General features: G+C 43.2%; 1 protein-coding gene across 1 annotated transcript in view; it reads right to left on the reverse strand.

Annotated features, from left to right (window-relative positions):
- The window catches only part of SPTLC3 (serine palmitoyltransferase long chain base subunit 3), an 88,209-nt gene that overhangs the window by 2,935 nt on the left and 70,344 nt on the right, over positions 1 to 14,930 (reverse strand). The window contains exon 10 of the mRNA XM_086631109.1: positions 662 to 797. Coding sequence (XP_086487235.1) covers positions 662 to 797 — 136 coding nt within the window. The remainder of the gene's footprint in view (positions 1 to 661; positions 798 to 14,930) is intronic.

Genomic DNA, 14,930 nt, shown 5'->3' on the forward strand with positions numbered 1-14,930 from the left:
TAAGCACTGAAGAAGTTGGGCTTCTGGAAGGTATGAGAGCTGGGTTCCTGCACATCAACAGGAATAAAACAATCAGTGTGATGGATTTTTTGCTCTCACAATTACTCTGCCAGTTTAGGAACCTTTTGTGTGGTATGTACTAGACTTAGAGCACACAGCCACCCTGAGCTACGTGTAAATGCTCCCAGAGCTCAATCCTTACATTATGCTACTACTGACTTCTCGCCTGCATGTCCAAGCGCACAAGTGCTGCTTGATAGGTGCTGAATGGGAAAACGTACAAAGACCATTCAAAGATCAGATGGGGAAAAAGAACATCCATCCAAAACAATTCATACACCAAAGGCAATATATCTCTTTTTATGATCACAAATTAAAAAAATCTAAACGTATTCAAATTGAAAATGCTATCAAAAGTATTATTCCACAGCAAGTTAAAAAAGATGAGACACTTGAAAAATTCGGAATACTGGAACAGCTCAAAATTAAGCCTAGGGCCAAATTTAAAACAGAACATAACTAAATGAAGAATTCAGCTAACAGTGTATGTTTCTCTTGTGAAGCATCTACCACACATAACTACATTTTTCACAGTGTATACTGAATAAGCTATGAACCTGAAAAGCGTTTGTTTTGCCAACAGTTTTTTTTCAGTACTTACCCTATCTTACCAGGCATATAAAGGAGTAAGGGGACAACAGGAGAATCATCATTGCCATAAATGATGAAGCCCATTTCATGCAGTCTTCGCCTGAAGTATCTTGTGTTTTTCCCCAGCTGGCGCACTCTTTGGAGCCCTGAAACGAGTCAGTCAGGAGAACAGTCAGTGCAAAGATCGTAGCTAGAGTCTAGCAACAGGCAAGAAACAAGGCTGTGTGTAACAGTCCAAAAGAGTTTTGTAGGATAGACAACTGGTATTCCTGTACTTGTGAGGTGCCTTCCCATTGGCAAAAACGATATGTCTTCTGGGGACAGACAGATAGGTGAACAATTTCCTTTACTGTATTGCGCTGAATAAAGCGTACTGAATGACACACACCTACAGAGAAGTAGTTATATGTCTCTGTGGATACAGGATATGTAAATAGAATATGTCCTTTCTCACCCTAATTCACTATAAAAGGAAACAACCGATGTCTACAGATGTTGATACATACGACAGCAGATGCATGTCTTTTCCCGTTAACAATATTCCGCAGGGGTCCTCTTCTATCTTAGCTAGTTCTGTGCATATAGGTTTGGTTTTAGGTTTTTTATTCTGTGACTGTAATAAAGCTTAAAGTAGAAAATACTGCATTTTGGGTCAGCTCGAAATAATGCTTTTGTTGCAATTTTTTAGACAAAGGAAAAGCATGTGACAAAATTTGTTATTACACAAGGTCTGATCTTCTACAGTTTTTTACCAACATTCAGCGTAACTCCAGTTACTTTAATATGCATCTACATATGTAATCCCTTGCTGAGTTCTGCTCAGTTTCTCTATCCTCTTATCTTGCTATTATTACCTCAATATCATCATCTGACAACAGAATTTAGTCATTCCAAGACTTCAAGACACAAGTTCTGTTCTCTGCATTGTCCCTGGCCTCATTCAATCACGAATCCACTGATGTGTCTCCCAGCAAAACTGACAGGAGAGTTGAAAACAATTATTTTTAATGAAGGAAAAATACAAAAAAAGCAACAGAAAAAAAGTGCTTGAAAAGTCATCTCAGCCTTTTCTTTTGCAGTGTCACTAAGGAGCTGGTTTCTGACAAGTGCAGCTCCTTCCCCACCTCTTGCATACAAAAGGGAAGAGCCACACTCAACGTTACTGTAGGTAGAAACAGTATGTCCTTTCCCCCACTTCACCTGCACTATATTTCATCAGCGAGCTGATACATGTGCAGCTCTTCCAATGCTGTAAGGTGCTGACAGAGATGGTGCCACCTACCCCATACTCACATGCTGCTCCTTCCCAGTGCCTCCCCAGTACCAGCCCTGGGTTCACACAGCCAGGTCCGTCATCTGCCTGACCTCCCCAGAAAGGAAACTGCCAAACCAATGTCAAACAGAGCGAGTCTCTAAACCTAATCGCTGTGCAGCTGCTTGTGCCTGCTCAGCAGAGCTGGTGGCAACACATGGCGAGAGTTGGATTTAGAGGGACGGATCTCAGCTGCGCTCTTGTCTTTCATTTTCCTGATGTTCATCAGCTCATACTTTCAATATCACATTATGTCACCAGACATGAACAACGAAGCCCCCAGTACAACTCATTTCCTCTTCTTCACTTTCCTTTTAAGGTACCTTTGCACGGATGTATTACATTTTCACTCTCCATTTGCTTTTTCATTTTACTTTACTTTTCATTCACTTCATTATTCATTTACTACTTTCTGCTGTCACCCTTCTCTGTCTCCTAAATTCCCATCTTCCTCCTTGTAAGCACAGTGGCCAGTTAGGCCTTTGTAGCTGCTACATACCACCTTTGGCAGATTTGTCCTCAGACCACGTTCTGCCCCATCACCTGCTGTGGCTTTTCTTCCTGTTCCCTCTTGGCTAAGGTGGGATCACCACACCGACATAAGCCTCTTTCCCATTAATCATTTCTGAGTGTGCACAGGTTTGAACAAGATCTACTGCTTCATCTGTTCTGTATCTTCCTGAGGTAAAGTTCTGTCAGTGTTCTGGCTGGAAAATTTATAGGGAAACCGGGACTTGCTTCACAGTGATCAGTGTTTTGCTGACAAATTAGAAGATCTCATAAAACCAGTGCATTTGTAACTTTACACACGAAACTGCCCACGCGGACAACCTGTTAGTTACAGTTTCAGTCATTCGGTTTAAAGCATTCGGTGGAAGAGATCTGCTGGGTTAGAAAAGGCCACAAATAGTTTAACCATCTCTCTAATGCTGCTAAAACAAAACCAGCTGTGCCAGAGCAAGGAAAACAAATGAAACACAAAAGCATCCTACTACAAAGCTTTCCAGTCACTAATAAAAACAATAGTCTGTGGTATTTCCAAAAATATTTTTGGTGTAGTAGATCTCAAAGAACCAGGAGGAAATATCGAGGAGGAGGAGGAGAAATGGGGGCAGGGGAGATGGCAAGGAAATGCAGTTAGAGAAGAACCACAGAATAATGTGTCTGAAGTCTAAAGAGAGAAAGTTTTCCCTTGTTAGAATTTGTAAAGATGCTATTAGCACCTCCCAAACGCCCAAATTACAAGGAGGAGGGTGGGGGAGTAACCTGAACTGGGGGCTCAAAACCACTGCTTCTTCTTGCTCTCTTAGGAGCCCCTGAGCTAGTTTCCAAACTCTTAGTCCACAGCATTTGAAACTACTAGATTTTCAATTAGAGAAAGTTTTCATAAATGCAGATGTTCTTGGCGAGGGCAGTTTAAGACTTGCTGCCTTCCCCTTTCTATTCAGCTGCTTACCACAAAGCTGGAAACAAAGTGTCAGCCGTGCAAGATTCCAGGCTGTTGGGCATTTATCAAACCATAGGCACATGGCCCAGAGTTGATCAGTTTGTCTCTACTTATTTTAGGTACCGGAAATCCAGACTCCAAAGCAAGAGAGGGAATCCAGCAAAGGAAACATTAGAGTTGAAAGAAGGAGTTTCAGGCAACCCCTCCAAAAGTCAAACACCTCTTCCTTTGCCAATCTTCCCTTGCTAAATCTACACCCTCAAACAGTTCGTGATGGGACGGACCCCCTTTCAAGATTCCCTGTGGAACTAATTTCAAGCTAGTTGGTCCTGATGCAAAAGAGCCACTTTAAAGTTTTAGCAACATCCCAGAATAGTAATTTCATTTGCAGGGATGCATTAAAAGAGCCAAATAAAAGATCAGAGCACTCACATATATCTGGAGGGGAAAAAAAGCACATTAGGAGACGATTGCTACACACACTGTATTTGTGGGTGGGTGGCTGGGAGGAACCTATTTCTTTACCAAGTGTCAACATTTTCCTTTCTCTTGTTAACTTTTGTGGTCAAAGACCACATACGCACATCATACACACAGCCATCCTATATGCTGTCCTGATAAGAGCAACAAAAACCTTAAAGTTTCTAACTGTACTTCAATGCTCTTTTTCGTTCCTTTATGGGACTCTCCAACGTCAGATAAGGAGGCAGATCTGAGCAAAATGTTTATTTTGGTCTCATTGGCCCAATTTTTCCCCCACATTGCAGATTAGATCAGTGTAAGAGTGAAGAATTCAGTGTAGAACCAGATCTTAGTCCAAATTCACTGTGGTACGTTTAACTGAAGACATCACATTTAAAACTGTTTTCCTTGATTCTTTAGGCTGTGATCTTGCATCTTTTATTATTTATTGAGTGAAAATCCACAGAGTCAGACCTTTGAGCTAAAACAATATAGCTGCATCTATTTGAGTGTAAGGATTTATCTGTATGGCACTAATTAGAGGATCAGGTCCTTAGACTGTAAACATTAAAAAAATGTTAAAAAATTCTGTAAAAAAATTCCTAGCTTGCAAAATTATTGAGGATTTACAGTCTATACAAATAGCTTATAGCAGATCATGCAGGATATTCAGACAGTTATATTCCATAAAACATGTGAACCACAACACAACATATGTTCGGAAAAAACAGCCTGGACAGGGAAAACTGACCCTTAGCTAATTAAAACTAAGCCTAAGCTTAGTTTTAAAACTAAGCCTAAGCACCAGAGTTTTCAGCTAAGGTTGAGCATGACCTTATTAAGAGCTCTACATCTTTTTATTAGCTGAATTAAGAGCAGACAGAAAGAGAGAAAAATGAAGGATAAAGGATTCTTAAATTTCACAAGTTATCTTCTCACTGCTTGGAACATACAGTGACACAGGGCCAGCTTACTGTGATTTTGTTGAAATATAGGATTAATCACCTGGATGGTAAAACAAACCAGATTTACTGCATCTGTAATCCACCTACTGCTGGCATTTACATTTGTTGCACTGCTTTAAAAGTGTTTGGTTTACTGCAAAGTTTTAAGGTGTTGGCAATCCTGGGAAAAATGCTGATTACATTTTTATTTGACATGCATAATTACGTATTGCCAGTTTTAGCTCATTAATTTCTGCAGGCTTTTAGAAGGCTTTATAGCTCAAAATTAATATGGTTTAGTTTAAGGAAAAATACAAAGAGAAAGCAAGAGAGAGAGAGAAATGATAAATGATAGTGGCTTGCTCATAATTTCTTTGAAGCAACAAGCTTTTTAAGAGAGTCACGTGGAGTAACAGACTCAGTAGATGCTTTGCCACACGCCAGGCTATGGCTTCAGACCTGCTCTCAGTGAGGAGCTGCTCTGCAGTTCGACAGCAGGAAGGTATCCTGACTACACGTCCGAGGGCCTGAGCTCAGGCGGGTGTCACCTGGCACAGCTCCACGCACTTCAATAGCGCTTTGCTATTCATGCCAGCTGAAGACCTTATCCTGGCAGCGGAAGAGGTAGTAAAACTGTCTGCTCTCTGAAACAAAAGTTTGTTTTCCTCTTCCAGAGATGTCTGCTTTTCACCCCTGCAAGATTTTAATAAGCAGAGAAGCTGGCTGCGTTCAATTCCTGCACAAACATTCTACCTTTGAACTCTTCCTGTAGGCTTCTACTCTTGGAAATTCTGACTCAGTATATTGAAAACAGGAATAAGCAACCTGTAGCCTTTCATATCAAGATCTCAGGTGTATTTTAATTGAAGGAGAGCTATTTTTCCTGAACTCCTTCCAGGAAAGATAATCCCACGCCGTACTTTTTTTTTTTTTGGCGTGCGGTGGACTCTTCAAGACACAAATCCACCTGCTTTAATCTTCTCCAGCTGTTGTTTCATAGGGTCTTTCTAGAAAATTAGTTACACAATCGAACTTTTGCATACTGGTGTCAGCGTGTCACTTCAATCTGTGTTCCTTGGATGGAGAACTCTACTCCCTACCCTCCTCTACTAACAATTAGATAGTAAAAAGCAAACTTTCATAGGCTGAAAAAAATTTGGAAAACAATAGCTCTTCCCCACTAAACTGTTGCAGATGGACAGATTTTCTTTTTTTTCCTCTGGTTCCATTATAAGAGTAACACACATGTACCTCCATGTGCATTAAATCACAAATAGAATGCTATAAAACTGGGGTGCCTAAAGGAAATATGTTCTCAGATAAAAAATCTTTATAAAAGAATAACTTTGCTATGAACTGGGGAGAAGTGAAGACATTTTCTTCTACAATCTAATGCCAACTAGAAACCTAGTAATTTCAGCTTAATTCAGCTGCTAAATAAGCCCTTAAGGATTTATTTTAACGGTGAACTGCTGCAAAACATTTTCCAGAGCAGATTAAGGGCAGGAAAAGTGGCAATTTCAGCTGAAGCAAAAAGGAGAGAAATGGTACAAATTCTGTCTTTTTTACTTTATTTCTCAAACGAGTCAACTACGCCTACCCAGCACCTTATCTATATTCCGATATATCGTGTAAGCATTCAGTGTCCCGCACGAGAGCGGGGACAGAGCAGCCAGCCTTGGCTGAGCCTTATTTACTCCCAGCACAGGTGATTAATCACAAAGCCCGTCAGTCCCCCTGCTGCAAGCCAGGCAGCGCGCAGCACGCTCCATCTGAATCGCATTAGGTGTTTCTGAAACGCCAGTGATCTAAACGCCGTCAGCAAAGGCACTTCTCTCCTTTGTGCTCCTCAGGCTGATAACAGCGCTGGATTCCTCGGGCAGCGGCAAGCAGCATCTGGAACAGAGGAGGGATCCTCATGGTCTATCCCGGTAGCAAAGACACCCTTAAAAGGTGACCATGTCATGGAGCTGTGTGTTGTGGTTCCCGGTGAAAGTGTTAGCTTGCTTTGCTGGGTACAGGCTACGAGTCACATCCAAGCCTGATCACACCCCTCCTCTGCCTGAAGTTAATGCTGATTTGTGAACACAGGAGACACCTCTCCATGGGTAGGGTCTGCTAGAGGACAACAGCACTGGTTTCACTGTGAACTTTGAATATGGAAAAAGTGACTTTGAATGAGGTAGAATTTGATCAATCCTCAGAGCTCCTACAAATCACTGCAAACACTATTACTCCAAAGCTCCTGCTTGTTCAGATCAACTGACCCTCCATGAATATAAATTCCAAGCTCAGCAGAGGTGCATCCCGATGAAGAACAAGTCGGGCAAAAAGACCAGGAAGCCCGCGTGGATGAGCAAGGAGCTCCTGGACCAACTGAAAATGAAGAGGTTAGCCTACAGAGGGTGGAAGCGGAGACAGATAGCCTGGGAGGAATACAGAGAAGCTGTACGAGTGACCAGGGATCAGGTGAGGAAGGCTAAAGCCCTGAAGGAATTGAATTTGGCAAGGGATATAAAAAGCAATAAGAAAAGCTTCTATAGGTATGTAGGGGACAAAAGGAAGTCCAAGGAGAATGTAGGCCCCCTCCGGAAGGATACTGGTGCTCTGGTTACCCGCGACATAGAGAAGGCTGAGGTACTCAATGACTTTTTTGCCTCAGTCTTCACTGGTAAAGCCTCTTGTCTTACCACCCAAGCTGTGGAAAGAACTAGCAGGGACTGTGAGGATGAACCACCTCCCACTGTACTTGAAGAGCAGGTTCGGGAACATCTGAGGAACTTGAAGGTGCACAAGTCCATGGGACCTGATGAGATCCATCTGCGGGTCCTGAAGGAACTGGCGGATGAAGTTGCCAAGCCACTGGCCATTGTATTTGAGAAGTTGTGGCGGTCTGGCGAGGTCCCCGATGACTGGAAGAGAGGGAACATAACCCCCATCTTTAAAAAAGGGAACAAGGAGGACCCAGGCAACTACAGGCCGGTCAGCCTCACCTCTGTGCCTGGCAAGGTCATGGAGCAGATTCTCCTGGGAACCATGCTAAGGCACATGGAGAGCAAGGAGGTGGTGGGTGACAGCCAACATGGCTTCACCAAAGGCAGATCGTGCCTGACCAACTTGGTGGCCTTTTATGATGGGGTGACAGCATCGGTGGACAAGGGTCGACCAATGGATATCATCTACCTGGACTTGTGCAAAGCTTTTGACACTGTCCCACGTGACGTTCTTCTCTCTAAACTAGAGAGGCATGGGTTTGATGGATGGACCACTCGGTGGATGAGGAATTGGCTCAATGGCCGCACTCAGAGAGTAGTGGTCAACGGCTTGATGTCTAAGTGGAGACCGGTCACGAGTGGCGTCCCTCAGGGGTCCGTGTTGGGCCCGGCCCTCTTCAACATCTTTGTCGGTGACGTGGACAGTGGCATGGAGTGCACCCTCAGCAAGTTCGCTGATGACACCAAGCTGTGTGGTGCCGTCAACACGCTGGAAGGGAGGGATGCCATCCAGAGGGACCTCGACAGGCTGGAGAGGTGGGCCCGTGCCAACCTCATGAAGTTCAACCAGGCCAAGTGCAAGGTCCTACATCTGGGTTGTGGCAATCCCAGGCACAAATACAGACTGGGTGGAGAATGGATGGAGAGCAGCCCTGAGGAGAAGGACTTGGGAGTACTGGTGGACGAGAAGCTCAATATGAGCCGGCAATGTGCTCTTGCGGCCCAGAAGGCCAACCGCATCCTGGGCTGCATCAAGAGGAGCGTGGCCAGCAGGTCGAGGGAGGTGATTCTCCCCCTCTACTCTGCCCTCGTGAGACCTCACCTGGAGTACTGCGTCCAGTTCTGGAGCCCCCAACACAAGAAGGACATGGACCAGCTGGAGAGGGTCCAGAGGAGGGCCATGAAGATGATAAGAGGGCTGGAGCACCTTTCCTATGAGGACAGGCTGAAAGAGTTGGGGCTGTTCAGCCTGGAGAAGAGGAGGCTCCGGGGTGACCTTATAGCGGTCTTCCAGTACCTCAAGGGGGCCTACAAGAAAGATGGGGAGAGGCTGTTCAGGAGGGCCTGTTGTGATAGGACAAGGGGTAATGGTTTTAAAATAGAGGGAGGTAGATTCAGATTGGATATTAGGAAAAAATTTTTTACCATGAGAGTGGTAGAACACTGGAACAGGTTGCCCAGAGAGGTGGTGGATGCTCCATCCCTGGAGACATTCAAGGCCAGGTTGGACGAGGCCCTGAGCAACCTGATCTAGTTGGAGATATCCCTGTTTGTTGCAGGGGGGTTGGACTAGATGACCTTTGAAGGTCCCTTCCAGCCCTAACCATTCTATGATTCTATGATTCTATGATATTTGGCTTCCTTTAGGACATGGACTGCATGGCGGGTGGCCACACTGGAACGGCTTGTCTCACTCATTTTGAGTAAAGATGGCAGAATTTAGCTCTGTTTCATCATCTGCTGCCGGGAGAACATCTGTGATGTTCAGCTCAGACAAATAATAATTGTGACAGCATATTATCATCACTAGCATCTCCACCGTCATAGTGACTGGGAGCCCTAGTCATGGAGCCAATGCTGTGCAAACAGGGAATAAACTCACTTAAGCGCTTTTAATGTAGACACATACTTATTGGGAATATTAACTTACTTAAAATTAATCTGGGGTTCAAGCATTCTGCTTGATGAGGACCCGGGAGGAGCAATCATCTCAGAATGAAGCAGCAAAATGAGAGTTTGAGAGGGAACAGTAAAAAGATACGCTTCAGTAGGACTGAGTCTGCAAGCTGTTTCGAGCAGGTTCAAGGGGTCCGTCGCTAAGCAGCTCGCAGTATTAAAACTTCCAGCTATAGTTTCATGACCAGTTCGGTCTGGCACAGACTTATTTTGCCGCAAAAGGGACCGTTCCTCTTGGCTCCAGCTGCTCGAGTCCTGGCACTGGGATTATGTAGCCATATGGTAGATTGGCTCAGGGAACCAGTTTGGCTGTAGGCTAACCATTCGTGGCAGGGTCGGTTATTTTTCAGCGAGATCAGTTCCCTGATTCAGTTCATCGCACGGCTGCACGAACACTGATGCTGGCATGAGGAAAAGGGGCACGAATAAGGGGACAGGCAGAGGGTGAAAGGCAAAAAGGAGGGCAAGATTGCCCTTCCTGGCACCAGTTTACATCAGGTTGTGGTGATGCGAAACTAAGGTTTTTGAATTTACAGAGGAGCCTGACAGGCAGAGCTAAAGCAAAAGATTGCTGAAGCACAGATAAGCAGTGGAAAATGTTGGAAACTGAGCATTGTAAGAAGCTAGTCCTCCAGTTACACAAAACTCTAAGGCAGATGAAAATGTTTTAAAAAAGAACCTTTAAAAAACAGATCTTTTTAATGCCAAGCCAAACCAGAAAGCAGTGTTCTGCAGCTTCTCGCAATCTGAACGATCTCAAACGCAAGAACTCAAAATCTGCCAAAAGTAAAACCAAAAACTAGCCGTTGCAAAAAGATAAACCAATCAGCACAAACAGCAAAGTAAATTAACATTTTAAAGAATCCCAGGAATTATCTTTTAACATAACAAGGACAGTAGATTCCTGAGGATAGGGTTTTAAATTTTTCAGCATCCCATAAAAACATATGAAAAATGCCTATTGCTGTTAGTGAATTACTGTTTGCCACACATTAATCAGAAAAATGGTGTCTTTGCAAATGCTGCGATTTGCTTTTTACATCACTATAATTTATTATTAGTCATCAAGAAAATTGCTTTAGATCTTCTAGCAGTCTTAACTCAGTCTGCCTAGTGGTTCTATTTTTTACCTACCAGATTTAAGTCTCAAAATATGCTTTTAGTATTCTCAGGCAGAAAGGGGAAAAAACCAAACGTCCGAGGTCACAGCTGGAGGGGCTGTGTTGCATGCAAGTAAGTGTATTTGAAAATTTGCGCAGGGTCCAAACACTCTGAGTCAACTACAGTCTCATCACGGGGATAAAACCACTAAGGCAGCTGCTGAGTTTCCTGAAGTGTCTCCAGTGATGTAACGAGAAGCCACGAGGAGAACATATAAAGAATATCTATACAATGAATTATAAGGAGTAAATGCCATGGGAACTTCTGCTTCCCATATCTCCTAGTAAATGAGGGGAGACACATTTGAGATGAAAAGGCCACAAAGACTTCAGAGGGATAAAATGTTATTTTTTTTTAATAGACTGTATGAACTGAACCGTGGAACTTATTGCCTTATGACATTACTAAAGGATATACAGCTGCCACAAATTCATAAATTTTTGAACAACACTATTATAGGAACTATGATACTGTCTATGACATTATGGCACCAAGAATAAATGCTTCTTGTTCCACAAGCTACTGATTTTCAGAGAGTCCTGTAAAACATGGCATTGAAAAATGCCAGGACTTGTACTCTACAGAAAGAACTTGGTCATAGTGACCCCAGCCTACCCCTCTGTCCCAGGCAGGAACAACTGTGCATATCGGTTTTGAGGAAACTACTATCTTCTCCTAACTCAGCATTTCTTGTGCTTGGTTTTCTCAAGTCACAGCAGAAAACATGGCAAAAGAAGGAAACTGTAATAGCTGGCTGTGGGCTCTGCAGTGTCCTCCCAGTCACATTATCATGACATTAATGTCTCACAGCTATCACAACTACTGATATGAGACATACCTACAAATTTATAGATCATTTCTGTGGGAGATACTATGTCTTCTCCGTATCTTTTTACTTATGTCAGTGCAAGGCTTTTAAAATGAGAACGTCCCATCCAAATTGGAGTCTCCTGCTGCAAAGGAAGGTAAGCACACAGTTTTCCACAGGAGTTTGCCGACCAGAGAAGAACAAGGAATATCTGAGGTGCCAGCACTAGTTTGGAGGGTTGTGTGTTTGCTGTAGTTTCTTGCAGACACATTTGTCTCTCTTCCTCTCCTTCCCCACACCAGGTCCTTTTTGTTCACAGCCTCTTCAGTCAGTCTTTCTCAGCATGTCATTTTGGTCCTAGTCTCAATCCTTATCATTCACTTGTTGTCTACTCCCTGTTCTGACTCCTTTGCTTGTCAGTGTCTCTTCTCTTTTTGATCTTCCTGGCTCACCTCCCTAAGTGCCTGAAATGCAGGATGAACACAGGTGCTCAGGGCCCCAGTCCTCTGCCCAGGCTCCAGGTGGGGGATGCTCTGTTCAGGACCACTGAAGATGAAAGATGCTCCTTCACTGAGTGGATCTTGAGTTTTGTCATCGTTCATTCCAAGTAGAGATTTTTTTTTTCAGAGACTGTAAAATCACAAGACTTAGATGGTATTTCATAGACATGGCAAAAATTATAAGTTTGGCTACCACAATCCAAATCTTCATCCCAAAGTCTGGAGAAATTGAAGCTCTTCAGGAGAAAAAGTTTTGTTCTTTTTTTTTTAAATTGGTTCCACCTCCCCCCTGCTTTTTTTTTTTCCCTAGATTATCAAAACCCATACATGTATCTAGCTTTCTTCTGAGGAAGGCTGAACCTTTTTTTTTCATATGAAAATATTGAAGCCTGAAACTATCCACCTGTTGTGGATAATTTCCAGCTAAACAGCTCAGGTTTCATAGAATCATTTTTAAAGTGCTAACCTATTCCTTCACTGTAATTAAGCTGTACCCTCTGTGTCCATACACATTTATTCATATTTTGCAGTCATGCATCCAGTATACTGATCCAGTCCTGGAAATGCACACCCTGATTCCTTTTCCAAACAACCATGTTCTTACTAATTGAAAATAAAAGAAGAGAATATGGGAGATCAATCATTTGGATACACACCAGGATAAACATCAGAGGTATTTCACTGAATTTCTGGCCTCTGGCATTATCCACTATATAATTCCACCTATGTTACTTTTTTCCGGATCAGCTGCTTAACAAATTAGTGGAAAATAACTAGCAAGAAATTGAAGGGAAAGTAAAAGCATAATGTCTGGGAAAATATAAAAGACGACCGTGAAGTGCTAAAAAATATAGAACAAAGAGTTTTCAAAGCAGCAATTTAAGTGACCAAATCAGTCTTCCTTCCCTTAGTTTTCTGTTAATCTACTGAGGAGTCAGCCACAAAGTTCAGATGTAAGAACTAGCCAGGTTAATACATTTGTCATTCCATTATTTCACACCCTTTTCAAGAAGCACCCTCTAGTTGACATGCAACTTTTTAGCAAACTAATTTCATTCTTTTCCAAAACATCCCAGCATTTTTCGCAAGGCTCCCTCCTCTACAGAAATGCCCTCCCCTCCTACAGAAATTGTGGAGGACAATTTCCATTTCCAAGATGGAAATGTCCTCCACTTGGAGGACAAGCCATCAGTGGAGATGTCCTTATAAATGATTCTCCAAATGGTCCTGTGGGAAGAGAATGCCATTTGACATAAATTGCAAAATAAACTCCTTTTATCGATTCAACAGACTTCCAGAGAATAAAGGGTCCATACCACCCTGTGACAACTCTGGTTCACTTGAAACTTCTCTGCCAGGTGCCTCTGCTACACGGCCCATGGTCTCACAAGGGCAGCTCACATGAAGGATTCACCATTTTCTAGGACAGCAGACCAAAAGAACTCCACCAAGGCCACTGTTGTCCTTGGAAACAAAAATATCTAAGAAGAGACAGTGTTTTCTCCCTTCTGCTCCCCCCTCCTTTCTAAGCCACCACCTTCCTCTCTCTGATGCCAAAGCAGCATTGTAGTGTGGTCCAGCACAACATTTTTTCCTGTGTTTTGGGTTGTGGGTTTTTTTTGTAGTCCACAAGACAGCCTAATGAAGGGAGGCCCACATGAAAGAAAAACCAATAGACTAAAATAATGAGTCTGGCTCAGAAGGACAAGAAACATTTTTACACATCATAGCCAGTTTGCTAGCCCTTGTGCAATACTCCAAGTTGTGATATATGATTTATTAATTTGTTTTTCTATTCATTTGCATTTCGTATAACAAGACAAATTTAAAAAAAAACCTGACAGAACACTAATTTATTTCATAAAGGATTTGCAGAAGACTTAACAAGCCCTCATTTTGTGCAGAAATACAAACATTGTGTCACTAAACGACACCGCTTCTGGAAAAGAAAACGCTGCAAACTCTTAGCCCTAAGACACGCACATCTTAAAAGGCTCCGTCTTGAACCGAGTTCTCCTATTAGCCTGCACTGAACTGCATGCAGAATCACGCTAGCTGAAGATCATTTTTAAGAGGCTTTGAAGGCTTGGAAATGCTCTGCATGTTGAATATTTTTAGTGTGTAACTCCCGGGAAGGCTCAGTGTAAGGCCGCCCTCTGACGGCAACCAATTCCCACAGCCAGCGCGGGGAGCGGCACAGCGGGACAGGCTACACAGAGTCCCCGAGGCAGGAGAAACATGTCAGAGCTGGTCTCTTCTGTCCAACAGAGTGTGGGCATCAGCATACGCAACCTCGACCTTTCCAACGTCAAGTCGGAAACAGTTGCTGCGCTCTGACTTCTCTGCCAAGATGACAAAAGTGTCATTTCCTCATCGTCTACACGTCGCGCTGGGGTTTCGCTGCACTTCGTTATCGCACTAGGCAGAATTTGGCACTGGGTCAGGATTCTCTACCTCTCCTTTTGTACATCGGGGTTGTGTAAATTCTGGCCTTGTTGAAGGGCTGCAATAAACGTCTTAATGGCCTTGTATCTCTCATGGTTTGAAACACTCTCTAGGGTGCTGCAACAGAATAGTGCAGAGCAGTATCTCACCTGCTCTCATAACCCCTTTTTCCTTTCCATTCTCACCTTACCCCGGTCATATCTATCAGGGAGGACTACTACAGAATTACTCTGTTAGTCCTACACAAGGTAAGAGAAAACAGCACAGCACGGTGCTGCTGGACCAGTATAAAAGAGACTGCAATTCAGAGCAGAATCTGTTTCTGCGACTGCATGTTACACAATGACACGATTCTCAGGCATTCCTGACAAAAACTATACAAATTCAAAAACCATCAGCTTTTATCTGAGTTGGGTTTTAAGTCCTAGAACATTGAATACATATCAGTATCACTTTGAAACAGCAGCAGGTAGATATGTCACGCAGTTGTTTTGCTGCTTGCTGCCTAGAAAGTGTGTTACTCAGACGAC

The sequence above is a fragment of the Tauraco erythrolophus genome, chromosome 2 (assembly GCF_009769465.1).
Source record: "Tauraco erythrolophus isolate bTauEry1 chromosome 2, bTauEry1.pri, whole genome shotgun sequence".
NCBI lineage: Eukaryota > Metazoa > Chordata > Aves > Musophagiformes > Musophagidae > Tauraco > Tauraco erythrolophus.